Source organism: Bos indicus x Bos taurus, chromosome 4, assembly GCF_003369695.1.
Source record: "Bos indicus x Bos taurus breed Angus x Brahman F1 hybrid chromosome 4, Bos_hybrid_MaternalHap_v2.0, whole genome shotgun sequence".
In the NCBI taxonomy this organism is placed as follows: Eukaryota; Metazoa; Chordata; class Mammalia; order Artiodactyla; family Bovidae; genus Bos; species Bos indicus x Bos taurus.
In genome coordinates, this window is record NC_040079.1 from 47412752 (window position 1) to 47426165 (window position 13414).

At 39.6% G+C, this 13414-nt stretch overlaps 1 protein-coding gene across 8 annotated transcripts in view; it reads right to left on the reverse strand.

The window, feature by feature from the left end:
* Positions 1–5785: 5785 nt before the first annotated feature.
* Positions 5786–13414, reverse strand: part of ADAM22 (ADAM metallopeptidase domain 22) — a 235085-nt gene continuing 227456 nt past the window's right edge. For all 8 annotated transcript variants that reach the window (XM_027539325.1, XM_027539330.1, XM_027539332.1 and 5 more), the window contains 2 exons: positions 12506–12629; positions 5786–9097 (listed from right to left, as the gene is read on the reverse strand). In XM_027539325.1, coding sequence (XP_027395126.1) covers positions 9077–9097; positions 12506–12629 — 145 coding nt within the window. In that variant the 3' untranslated portion in view covers positions 5786–9076. The remainder of the gene's footprint in view (positions 9098–12505; positions 12630–13414) is intronic.

Sequence of the window (13414 nt, forward strand, 5' to 3'; positions counted from 1 at the left end):
CATTAGCCTCATCCCACTAATTACTTTTTCACATACCGTGCTCTCTCTCTCTATATATATATATAAACACATTTAACAAATATCTATTAAACTCTAACTTATGTATTTCTGTCATGTAATCACACCCAGGCTACATCTCAGAATAGTCAGCCTGCTTTATACTAATTTCATGGGGAACCTAGGTTTCATTCCAGATATACTGTAAGCTGTAAGGTCACAAAGCCTGGCTGAGCCTGAGCTGTCCAGAAAAGAATGGATGGAGGCCCGGGAGGCAGGGAACTCACCTTCAGAGTCCCAGCGCCTGTTTGCTTCACACTCATCGGGATCCTCTGGAAATCCTGGTTTAAGGCAGTGGTCATTTCCTAGGTGACTGAGGTGGTAAGGAAGAAGGCCCTTTCTCTCCAGAGGCCATGTACCAGATTTGAACCATCCTGCTTTGGTAGGTCCCGGGGTGTGCTGCATCAGTCATGGTTCTGAGTCTGCTTTGGGGTAAGACCTAAAGTATTATAAAACTGTGTCTCTCTGGAATACTCAATTCAGTTTTAAATTACTGATAGAGCAAGTCTCCTTATCTCCTCCACTTCTAACTTCCTTTTGAAAGCATACAGCCTGGTCTTCAGTATGTCCCACAGAAAGTTTCCTTCCCCTTGACAAATTTGATGTATCTATTCTAGTCCTACAGTTAAAGCCACACTCTTCATTACAAGTCAATCCTGTGTTGCCTTATTTCTGTTTTATGTAGGGTTCTGTTTCACTCATTAGATCCACACATCCAGTGCAGCCTCGCTGCCTTCTTCAAAACTGTTTTTAGCCTATTTTTCTTAGAGCATCTAGTTGGAGCATAATGAGGCTGTGAGCTCAAACTTGAATACTTCACTCATATGGAGAATTGATTAAGTTTCTAAAATCACCCCAAGATTTAATATTGGAGATGAGAGCTTTATCCTGGTGTATCAAGAGATTTGTGATGATTGAGTACTTACAGCTCTTTCTGAGCACTTCCACACCAATGTGGCTGCAGGAGCCCTGTTCGTCCCTGGCGACAGCTGGCATAGATTTGCACCACAGCAGTCACATTTCATTAATCACAGCTTTCACTCCTGCTGAGCCAAAGAAGAGTCTAGGCTCCACTTTAGTGTGATGTTCTGGGCGGTGCCATCAGTCCATGACATGACATGTGAGCAAAAACCTCTGCTATCTCTGAGCTAGACTTTGCTTGGCTGAGTGTGTTACTGTTTCCATGTTTATCTTAATGGATTATTATATGCCTAAAATATTTATGGACATGAATTTGTGCAAACTCCAGAGATAGTGAAGGACAGGGAAGCCTGGTGTGCTGCAGACCATAGGGTCGCAAAGAATCAGACACGACTGAACAACAAAATATTTAAGTGAAAGAAATGGGGCTATATGCAGTCACCATACCTTTTTTTAGTCTCATAATAAATATACAAACACTTAGTCAATGACTTCTGGTTTTCTCACATTAAAACAGTACTTTGTGGGGTGGGATGAAAGGAAGGGAATAAATGTATATTTATAGCTGATTCATGTTGCTGTACAGCAGAAACCAACACAACATTGTAAAGCAATTATCCTCCAATTAAAAGCATTTAAAAAACAAAACAGCACTTTGACTACTTATAACTGCTTTTCCCCCCACAGACTAGGAGCTGAAGGCAAGGAAACTGCAACTGCCAGGGTAGAGACTGGTGCGTGAAGGGCTGCTCAAGAGACTATGAAAGGCTGGTGGAAGACTCTTCTAGGCAGTGAATTCCTGCACCTTAACTGAACCCACCCAGGATGCAGTCTGACACAAGTGAGCTCGTTAAATAAGCATCACTGCCCGGGCTCTAGCACAGAATACAGTAAATGGATCCTTACTAGGCTGAGGGAGAAAGTGTTCCTGAAATAAGGCAGGAGGATAAATAGAGAAGACTCCAAGATAATTGCCCAACAAAGTAACCATTCAGACTCCACTAAGGGATCATGGTATTTCTCCCCATGCAGATGGTCTATTCGAGGACACCATGAAACAGAAAAGAAAGAACCGCCAAAAGTATCCCAACAAAGGCTTCTGCAAGAGAAACAGTGACTGGGAGAAAAACAGGATTAAAGGGAGTCATCATCAAAATAACATAAATCTTTTATTGAAAGTCACTTTATTGATGTTACAATGAGAATAACATAGAAAACCGTGGTACCTTATTAGCTTCAGAAGTGAATACTAATAAAATTGTGCCAGAAATCTGAATCTTAAGTTACAGTGACCTATAAAAACAGCAAGATTTTATTTACCTACAGTAAAACAACTTTATAACTTGAACAGCCATGAAACAAATCACACTTGATCTGGAAAGCAGTTGCCATATATTTCAGTTGCTGTTTGCCAAAACCCAGCAGTAACGTTTAAAGTAGCTTAAGAACCCGAAGTGCAGGGTAGCAGAGAGAACAGAATGTTAAAATGAAGCCAAACTATATACACCTAATTATCTGATTACCGAAAGCGAAACTGTGCTGCCATTAACACTTTCCCATTAAGTGGCTTCCACTTCCTGTAGATGGGACATTACCCCTCCAAGATGACAGATGTGGAAAACACTAGTGCAGACCTACACTGGCTAACATATAACTGCTATGTTTAGGTAAAAAAGCTGTTTCTAAAGGGAGTTGTATTTTTGTGATGCTAAATTGGAGGGGCAAGTCTTCCACCAAGTTAAAAAAAGGAGCACATGCTTATTATTCTGAATTAACATTTGCTAAGCACTTTTGAAGTTAGTGTTAAAAAAAAATTGTCTTTCATACAAAACAAAGATATTGGGTTATTTTTTCCCATTAAAAAGACTAGCTAAAGAATCACAGTTTGATTTTGTGCTGGATTAAAAAGGAAAAGTGGGGTTTCTCATCAGGCAGTGATACAAGTGTATAATTTAGCAAGGACTCTTGTATTATCACTGAATCAATGTATTAATTTCTATCAGCACTTTCTGTATTGTGTCATCTGGTATAACTTAGCACCGCTGTATTTAAAGATTTGGGGGCTATTTGCATTTTTAAGGGCTTGATCATCAAAACACAAATCCACATCCGAAACTTCATAAAAGAAAAAGCTAAGCCCTAAAGTAAATATAGATTGGTATTATATGCATATGTATTTTCAACTTGAGAGGAAAACGCCCTTTTCTTCATAAACTCATAAATTCTTCAAAAAGTATTGATGGTTTTGTAAGCACATTATCTTAACATTTGGTAGTCTCATTGTATGCCTTTTTGTAAAAAAAAAAAAATACACTTTTTCTCTGGTTTTGATTTCAGGGATACCAAAATATGAAATGATGATGTCCTTAAGCCAAACTCCTGCAGCCTTTAAGCACCTCCAGATCCATACAGGTTCTATGAAAAATGGAACAGGGACATGCCACACCAGTCACTGGCCCATTGTGAGTGGACAATGAGGACTACACAGCCAATGTCAGTAAAACTACCAAGCACACAGATCTGCCCTAATCACACAATACACACCAGCAGTGGCCAACTTGTGCTCTTCTGAGCTCTCCCTGAAGCTCTCCATCCTGCTCCTTCCCAGGGCTAACTGCCCCATAACCTCCCAAGGCTTGCTGTTTCTCACCTGCCCTCCAGCCTGAAGCACACCCTGAGAACCAATTTCTTGGTGACACCCCAAGTTGCACAGTCCATGCCCAGATGCCAACGGAAGGCTAAACGTGCCTCTCTCCCGATTCTGTGCCCCCAGTGGTTCCACGAGTGCCAGCCCAGGCAGAGGGACTTACCTCCACAACAGTGAAGGTTCCTAGTCAGGAGAAAAGGTCTGACAGCTACTCAACAGGGAGTGACTTTGGAAGTAGAAAGGGTCTGGAAGCATCTCGCAAACCCACAGTGAGAATGCTTATGGTTTGTCAGATTCTGGATAAAAAGGACAAAAATACTGGGCAGCTTTTTGTTCCATTTCTGACTGTTTTCTCCTTATAAACTGAACCAGAAGATGCTCCATTTGGGGTACTCTGACAAGCTGACAAGCAGAAATACCCGAATTCTAAGACCCTACTCTATCCTTGTTTGCTCTGCCTCTGCAGGCATGCTGGAAAATTCCTCTTGGAATTAAAACCACCTGCCCAGAGAGCATATGCTATGAGCATGTGCCAAAGGTTCCCAGCAGGTGTCGCTGCTTCGACCCTCCCCCCCCCCCGCCCCCCCACAACCCCTACCCCAACTCCCCACCCCAATATACAGAACCGGATAGGCTGCTGCCTGTCAGCTAATTTTCAGGAGCACAGTCTCAGCACCTCACAATCTCAGAAACATAGGAAGCTGTTCGCGAAATTTCTTAGCTGTCTCATGCTGGAGGAAAGTTGCTGCCTCCAAAATCCGAATTGTCTTATCCATTCAGAAAATATCTCAGAGGAGAAAAAATTTAAAGGTTGAGCCTCCAATTAAGTCCTATTCCATAGAAATGTTTGCTTCGTATATTTTAAGCTAATAGAATAAGAAATTCTTGACTTCACTTACGCATTTATCAGTTTTAAAGGAAACACAGACGAGGAGGGTAAGATACTTAGGAGCATTAAAAAGTAGACATTATGCTGCAAATGGGAGTCAGATGTTTCATGTAAAATTCTTGTCAATTTACCAACTGGTACCTTTGCATTTAAAATACGCTGCCCAGGGACTTACCTGGGGACCAGTGGGTAAGACTCAGGGCTTTCTGTGAGAGGAGCACAGGTTCCCCCTAGTGGGGAAGTAAGGTCCTACATGCCGCTTGGCCAAAAAAAAAAAAAAAAATTGCTGCCCATCGAACGGTGTCCTGTAACGGGGTGGTGTCCTACTAGACTGTGGAGGGGCTAGCCTGCCTCCCTTCATTCTCTCACTGCCTTTATTCAGTGGTCCTCTTCCCATATTCCTGACAAACTACTCAGTAAATTCCAGGAAGTTCCTTTTCCTTTAAATAAAGTGAAATAAAATAGTCTTCTGTTTAGGTAAGGATTTATTATCATGTTGAATAACACAAGGAAATATTTAAAGCACTAAATATATGTTTATATTGGAACTGACTCATTGGAAAAGACCCTGATACTGGAAAAGATTGAAGGCAGGAGGAGAAGGGGACGACAGAGGATGAGATGGCTGGATGGCATCACAGACTCGATGGACGTGAGTTTGGGTGAACTCCGGGAGTTGGTGATGGACAGGGAGGCCTGCGTGCTGCGATTCATGGGGTCGCAAAGAGTCGGACACGACTGAGCGACTGAACTGAACTGAAATACATACGTTAGCATAGAATTACATGACAACAGGATATGAACAAGGGCTGAGATCAATAAATGAGCAAATGATTTTGAAACACTAAAAAATGAACAAAAAGTATTTCCTCTGGGTCATAGGTAACTACAAAAAGTAAAGGAGAAAATCTTAAAAGGTAAGGGAGCCACAAGAGATCTGAGACAATGGACAGGATTAAATTATGCAAATCTTCAAGGGGATCAACAGAAAAAAGAGATGTAAGACTGGGAATTCAAACATAGTCTTTCTGTGGAAGTGCACACAGTACCTGATTTTATCTTTTCAGCAACTTCTTTTAGAAACCCTATCAATCTTACACTCAGAAATCTATGCTAGATTGACTTTATGTAATAACACAATTTGGAAAGCCTTTTCAAAGCAAGGGGCAGGGCAGTAGGCAGGAGAGAGAAACTGTAGTATCACTTAAAGCACCTACATATCAAGCTGAAAAATAGCTTTGGCATTTTAACCTTACATTTACTTTATTAGTCAACTTTTTTTTTTTTTTAAGGAAAAGCACTGTATTTCTTTAAAAAAAAAAAAAATACAGCAACCACATATTGCGAGCTCTCCTAATGCTGCAATGTTTGAGCAGTTTATCCCTTTCCACAGATTGCTTGTGGCCTGCGGGCCACTTTCTAACTGGGAGACTCCGGAAGAGTACACCACTTCCTCCCTAAAGAGTGGCTGAACATGGAGCCAGTTCATCTGACTAGTAAGTTCCTTCAGGGCTCCATGATACCACACCTCTGTTGACACTCTTAGTGGAGAACCCTGTGTTGCTTTAAATCAGAGCATATTACACTGTAATGACTATGGATAGATTGAATATCTTAGGCTGCAGAGTTGTCCGATCTGAAGACTTATCTATGCACAAAACTTTAGAAAGAGAGGGAAAAGGCATACAATGGGACACAAAGCCAAAATTTGCTTTTCTCTGCTTTTCATAATGGTCCTATAGTTGACTGAGGGGTATAAACATTAGTTTCATGATGCAGACTGCTATGTGGCCTCAAAGTTCCTCTACAAAATAGATACTAAAAAAAAAGAAGAATGCTGTGCTTGTGTTTACTGCCATGGCTCCATTCTCTTTGTCTCAGTGGATGAACAGTCATAAATATTTAGATTCAATACATCTAGAACGCCAACCGTGAGTACCCATATAGGGAATTCTCACTACTCCCCACTGAAATTATATATGTGTCAAAGAATGCTGCAGATGGCTGGAAGGATGTTTATACATTCCTAGATTGAATAGAATCTAGAATAAAACATTAAAGTACTATAAAATCATAGTCTCTCTGCAAACGAAACACTTTTCATTCAGTTCCATATGAAGGTTATTATCGAGGAAGATGACTATAAACTGTATACGTCTAGAGCAACCATGTCTCCCAAAGGCACAAATAATGATTTTCACTTGAAATAATAATCTTCATGTAAAAATAAATTGAGAAGATGAGGAAAGAGAGAGAAAGGTAAAAGGGATTCATTGACTACATGGCTAATCCTTTGTGGATTCTTTCAAATGAGGGATGTGTAACCATAACTAGGAAGCATATTTACATGAGGTACCTTACATTCAAATCTATAAACTCTTTTATAGTCAAAATAAAACTTCTAACATTAGCTTTTATACACTCAGTACCAGAAAACATTCAGTGCACATTAAAGTGATCTTGGTCAAAAGCCACTTTATTTGCTACATCTTTAAATCTGTCTGCCCTGCTGTCCTTAGTTTGAGCCATGTGGCAACATCACCCAACACCCACTCAAACTTGAGTCTGATGGATCATTTTATTGTGGTCTCGACAATCACATCCCTTCCTGTCATGAAAAATGCTGCTTATACGGTATCATTTGGGATAATTAAATTGCTTTACAAATGTTTTCAGACTTTCAGAAGAGAGGTCCATTATAGAAGACATAAACAGATAGAGTAGAAAATGCTGCCTTCTAATGGGGCCCTTCAGTTTGGGACTCCAAGATGATTATACTTAAGAGATGAAATGGGTTTTGTTCTCGGACACTACTGGGAGAGATCAAACTTACAGGATATTTCTGAAATCTTGTCTGCAGATTCCATTCCTCTCAAGAAAAAGGAAAGAAAATAAGGAAATTCAGAAGTACTCTTCCCATTGAAGCATTTGATTGATCCCATCCATTTCTGAGCTCACTAAGTTAGCCTCTGGAGAGAAGTTTTCTTTAAGAATGATAGAGCTGCATGATGATAGCTATGGAACTTTGGTTTTAAAGAGGGGGATTTAACATAGATTTCTCACTTTTCTATGGATTAAAAAAAAAATAGTTCAGGACATCAGATTCTTCCCCGTGCCAGCTGTTTGGGTAACTTCACAGTTGCTCACTTTTGTGGTTTTCGGTTTCTTTGAAGCCTCTGTGGCCTGTTGAGGCTTCCCAGCCCACCTCGTAGAACCGTCCATGTCTTATTTACAAATCAGTGCAGAATGACTTGTTGGGACTCACATCCCACTGATGATAAATACCCTTAATAAACTGTGTAAAAGTTGTTTTTTTAAAACAAGTCATTCACATCACAGATAAGGGTGGCTAAAAAGTTTTTTTAAAGAACAAAAGTTTCGGCCACAAAGGGCTGGAGTATTGGCAAGGTGGGAGTTACTAACGCATCAGCAGCCGTGGTCTCCTGCGTCTTTGGTGCACTTGTTTGATCTCAGCAAGACACACTGCTGTGGGGCTCACAGGCCCCCTGGGGTGAGACTAGCAGATGTGCTCTGGTACCGAAAAAGAACAGCTGCTGAGGCAGGCACTGTAGCCCCCAGAAAGAAGATGGACCTGCTGGAGGATCCCCAGGGGCCAGCCAACAGGCAGCAGAGCGCCTGGAGGCAGGAAGCAAGCTGTGGAGGCCCTAAGTTTGGTTGGACATTTTGTTTTCTTGTTCAATAAAACTACCTCCAGACTGTGCACACTTTAAAAGGCTAGCACATGGTTTGGACAAACATCAATTAAGGGGAGACACACATACAGCCCTGATCACGGTATTTACAACATCGTCCGATTATAATCTTTAAAGAACAGCTGATGGATGACAATGACGTGACTGTGACTGATTGTTTTTAGGCATTTGGCAAAATACACTTGTGTGTAACAGCTGCTTTTTTTTTTTAAATTTTAAAATGTTTACATATGTACAATTGTCCTTGTATGCTGATATAAATATGAAAAGTAAAAAAAGAAAAAAGAAAAATACATGTTTACAGTTAGCATATGGGATATCGGCCTCTCAAGCTTTAAAGTCCTGCAGAAGAAATCCTATATGCCTTAGCCCTGCATGCTAGTTTCTATTAGGGATGTTGTTTCCTTAAATGTCGAAAACAAGAAACAGAAGCTTCATGCACATAGCATTACTGACTTTCTACAATGAGGATGTGCTTCAGAATGTCAAGTTCTGAATCCACTATTGTCCCTTGGTAACTTGCTACATTTGGGTCATGTGAGTTAATTTTAGTGATAGTTCTACATATATCTGTCATGCGGATTATCCATTAACATACCAGGACCTTTGTTGTTCCATGTTATAGTGTAACATTTCAGTAGTCCTTTTCATGGTTCAGTTAAATCCTAAGCCAATGACAAAAAGAAAATGGTATCCAGATGTGAAGCTTGGCTTCCTCTCCTCTGTGGCTTCTCAGAGATGTTTTCGAATTGTCTGAAGAGCAGATAGATTTGCAGTGATTCCATGAGGCTGGGTTTGTATAAAAGTTGAAGTAAACAGTTTCGATGTATCACATGTAAACAGCTGATCTTAAATGGATGTCTCCCATAGCTGCAACAGAGAAAAGCAAAACTTCACATTGTGAAAGCAAGAAACCGATGCAGTCTGAGCCACAATGATGAAAAAGGTTCAGTGATTCCATCTGTGCTGATGTGATTGTGAATGTAAAGTCTTATCGATACATAAAATAAACAATCTAATTTTTAGCTCTCTCTTTCTTCTAAGCCTGAGTCTCAGCCTTCTAACAATGGCCCCCTTTTAATACAAAAAAAAAAAAAAAAACACCCTCACAGCCTCATTTAAGATTACTTGAAATTGTGAATAAATTAGATATGGTATCTCAAGAGGAATAATTTAAAATATTATTTTTTTAAATTACACATACACTTGTTTTCCCCAAGATTCTGATACAGTCATCTAGAACAGTAGTTCTCAACTCTGCTGTACATTTCATTGATCTGAGGACATTTTGAAAATTCCATAGCCTAGACAGCACACCAGATCAACTGAATCTAAATCACTCTGCGTGAAACTCAGGCATCAGCATATTTTTAAAAGTCTTTCAGACAATTCTGTTCAGTCAAAGCTGAGAACTATTGGCCTTAGGAATGTATGAGCCCATTAGTACCACCACTGCCCACTTAAAAATCATTGCCCTAGGCCTGTGGTCAGCTATATATGCTCCAAATCCACTGCTATCCCCTAGACGATAGCCGCTCTCAGGAGCTGACACATCAGAGTAGAACAAGGCATCCAGGGCAGGATGTCAGTTCCCTGATTCCCTCATCTCTTCCCTCTCCGGGCCTCTGCCACCATTTCTTTACAGCAGCCCTATTCATATATAATTTCTAAAATGTTCAGTAATTGCCTTAATGGACTGAAAACAAGCTTGGCGTGATCAAAGAGAAGTGCCATTCAGTTCACCAGAGAAGGAAGACCAATTTTTAAAAAAGAAAAAATAAATCAAACTGAAAAAATGTTTCCAGGAAATATGATCTGGGTATCATTACTATGGACATTAATAAAGAAAGCTAAGACCAGGGTGATATCAGCTGCATCCAATTTCCGTCCAAATTCCATTTTTACAGGAGACCTGGGGCATATCAGAGTAGGATACCTAATGGGTTTCTGAGTGGGGGAGAAGGAGAAACAGCTAAGGAACTAAGTGGGCGTTTCTCTACAGATTTTCTCAATATGTTCTCTTGACTCTTCATGGAAATATTCTGTTATCTCTTTTAGGTCTGCTTTATATGTCCTTTTCATTAAAAAAAAAAAAAAAAGACACCAAATCTCCCAACTGTGAGGATCTCTGCTATGGATGACACCTGCTGATGGAGACAACTTATAATGAATGGTTAGCCAGGAGGTGTGCATGACATCTGAGGCAGAGAAGATCTCAATTGATGCTCAGATGATGGTGCAAAGTAGAAAAGAGTTCAGCTTCAGTGAGCCCAGTTTCTTCACAAATGGTTAAAAGATTAAATATTAAGTTACAGCTCACATAAAGAAGAGAAGAGCAAAGGAACGACACTGGGAAAACCTGAAGGCCACAATTAATCCAGTGAGGAAAGAGGAGCAAAGAATTGCCAAGCCATCGCTTTTAGGAATAGGCATGACCTTGGCCATATCTGGATGGCTGTAACAGAGGGGTTGCTGACAGACAGATCTGCTTGTTACATTGTCCACAGCCCACAAAGACATCCCAGAGATAGGGGTTGCCTATACTGTAGGGATCTGCTCCATGATCATGTGACCATTCCACAGCGGATGGAACCAAGCAGACCTTTCACACGATGTCCCCAAGGCTACAGTCTTCACAGCCACCCCATTCAGCCTAGAGATAAGGCCACGGGCCAGCCATTTCTTGTGAGTGGGGATGTCATTTCCATGGGCTCTCATATGGGAACATCCCCAAAAACCCACACCCTAGCATGACAACAGGTGAGTGAATGTCCCCAGCTAGACAGAAGAAACAACGATGTAGACAGTTTATCAGGGAGAAAATGTGGGGCGTTCTACTTCAACAATTCCCTGAGGAGGGAAGGAATGACATCACCTAAGGTTTCATTACCACATACTTATGTCACCAACACCTGGATGCCTACCTACAACTCTTTTTTTTTTTTTTTTAGAGACAGAAAGTTGAATGATGAGAATCTGAGTTATCTTTTTTCTTTCCATCTTTTACCATTTCCCATCTTAACATATGTAGGTAATTTTTTGTATGGTTAGTAAAACACTGATAGTTTTTAAAGTCTTTTTGATTATAGTAATCTAATCACTTCTTAACAAGTTATGTTTTCTTATTGATTCTGAGTTGATCAAGTTAAAATTCAAATGATCCATGTTTACCTTGAACCCTGTAATTTAAGTTCAGAATCTAAGAGGCTCTGAAATATCTTTCGAAACCAAAAAGCCTAAGAACCTGGGACCCACTAGCAGATAAATCTGTCCAGGCTTTTAAAGCTTCATTTTAATTTTTTGCAAAATTATTTCCGAGAAGATCAAAGTTACAACATAACTAACCACAATAGGGCCTGTACTTCAATAAAGGTAATTATTCTTCAGTTATTTCTTTTACATTAGTCTCTGAGGGCTGGTCTGCCTCTCTAAACTCAACTATATTTCATATTTTGCACAATGGAAGTGTTCTTGGGAATGTTGTGAGACTAAGAGGACTTAGTATTTCTATGAAACTTCTGGTGAATCATATTTTTATAAAAATAGTAAACTCCAAATATGTTTTTAATTTTTTTAAATAAAAGTTTGCTAAATTTCACTATATTCTTTGTTATACTCTTAATCTTACAGATTTTCAAGGCTCCTTTCCTTGCATCTAAATTCCACGCCCATTCCCAAGACACTGATCTGATTTCCTGTTATGGGTTCAGTTCAGTTCAGTTCAGTCGCTCAGTCGTGTCCGACTCTTTGCGACCCCATGAATCACAGCACGCCAGGCCTCCCTGTCCATCACCAACTCCCGGAGTTCACTCAGACTCACGTCCATCGAGTCAGTGATGCCATCCAGCCATCTCATGCTAGTCCTTAAATCCTATTGGGTGTTATTTGCCAGTGAGAAGTCTGAGTAAGCAAACTGTGCATGGAAATAAAGTTGGTTTACTTAACCTCTAGAAGTTTCCAGGTATATGAAAAAATTGATAAAACAAAATACAGTCTCTGTTTTATCTATTCCAGATTGTAATATGTTAACTTTGATGAATAACAAAAGACATAAATAAAAAGAAGTGAATGATTAATACATGCCCAATACTTCTAAATTCATCAGTAATTAAACAAATTTGGGCCCAAAAGCCCCAAGAATCATCTATTTTTTCAAACTCAGTTTTTTTCATGTTCTTACGAACAAAAGGGAAAATGGCTCTCTCTTTTAAAATATTGACTCACAAATAAATGATGACTGAGGATGTTAATATATGGATGGAAGAAGCTCTCACATACCCTGGCACTTTGTCGGTTCACTTTCTTCTCCTCATCAGGAAGGGGAGGCATTGGATAAGGGTATTTTCTGCTGGAAGCAATAGACCCAGTTGACGAAGAAGGAGACTTGGCAGGAGATAAAGTCCTGAGACGTTGAGAACACATGAGATACATATTATGTAATTACCTAAAATCTTTTCAAATTCTGAAAAGTGGGCTCAGAAGGAACCCTCTGATATCTACTTTCGTAGGCCACTACTGCAAAGATTTAACTACTGGGACATACTCTGTCATTCACAACACTGGAATGCCAGCTAGTGTTTATCTTCCTAATTTCATAACTGCAATGGATTGTTTAAATCTTAGCACACAGAATCATACTTCTCAGCTAGAAAGCAAATAATGAGGTTTTTTTTTTTTTAAACAGAGTTTTAAAAAGTTAAAATGAAGGAGAGATTAAAAATATTCTAAGAGCTCATAATGGTAAATTAAGTGTACAACGTATTAATAGTCTGTCTTATTTTATGACAATGTAGAAATTTTTTAGAACAGTAATTCCAATTGTATGTTTAAGATCTTAAAATATGATGCAATTGATACATTTATTAGTTACTAAGTCACACACCAGTTTATACAAAACTCATGCATTCAGAGGCCAGTGTGTTAGTCGTGACAGAACAAAGGCAGATACGAGGGTTTTAATAACAGATTAGTAAACATGCAAGCGGTAAGGAGTGCAGAGTTCCAGCCAAACAAAGAGTCTGATGAGAACATAAAAAATGGTCTGATTAGTCCCTACAATCATCATAGCTGTATAGGGGAGGATTCTAAGCCATGGACATAGATCTTGATAACTCATGTAGGGTATACTGTCATGTCGAAAAGGGGGCAACACTTTAATGACTGGAATTTTGAAACACAACAACAAAA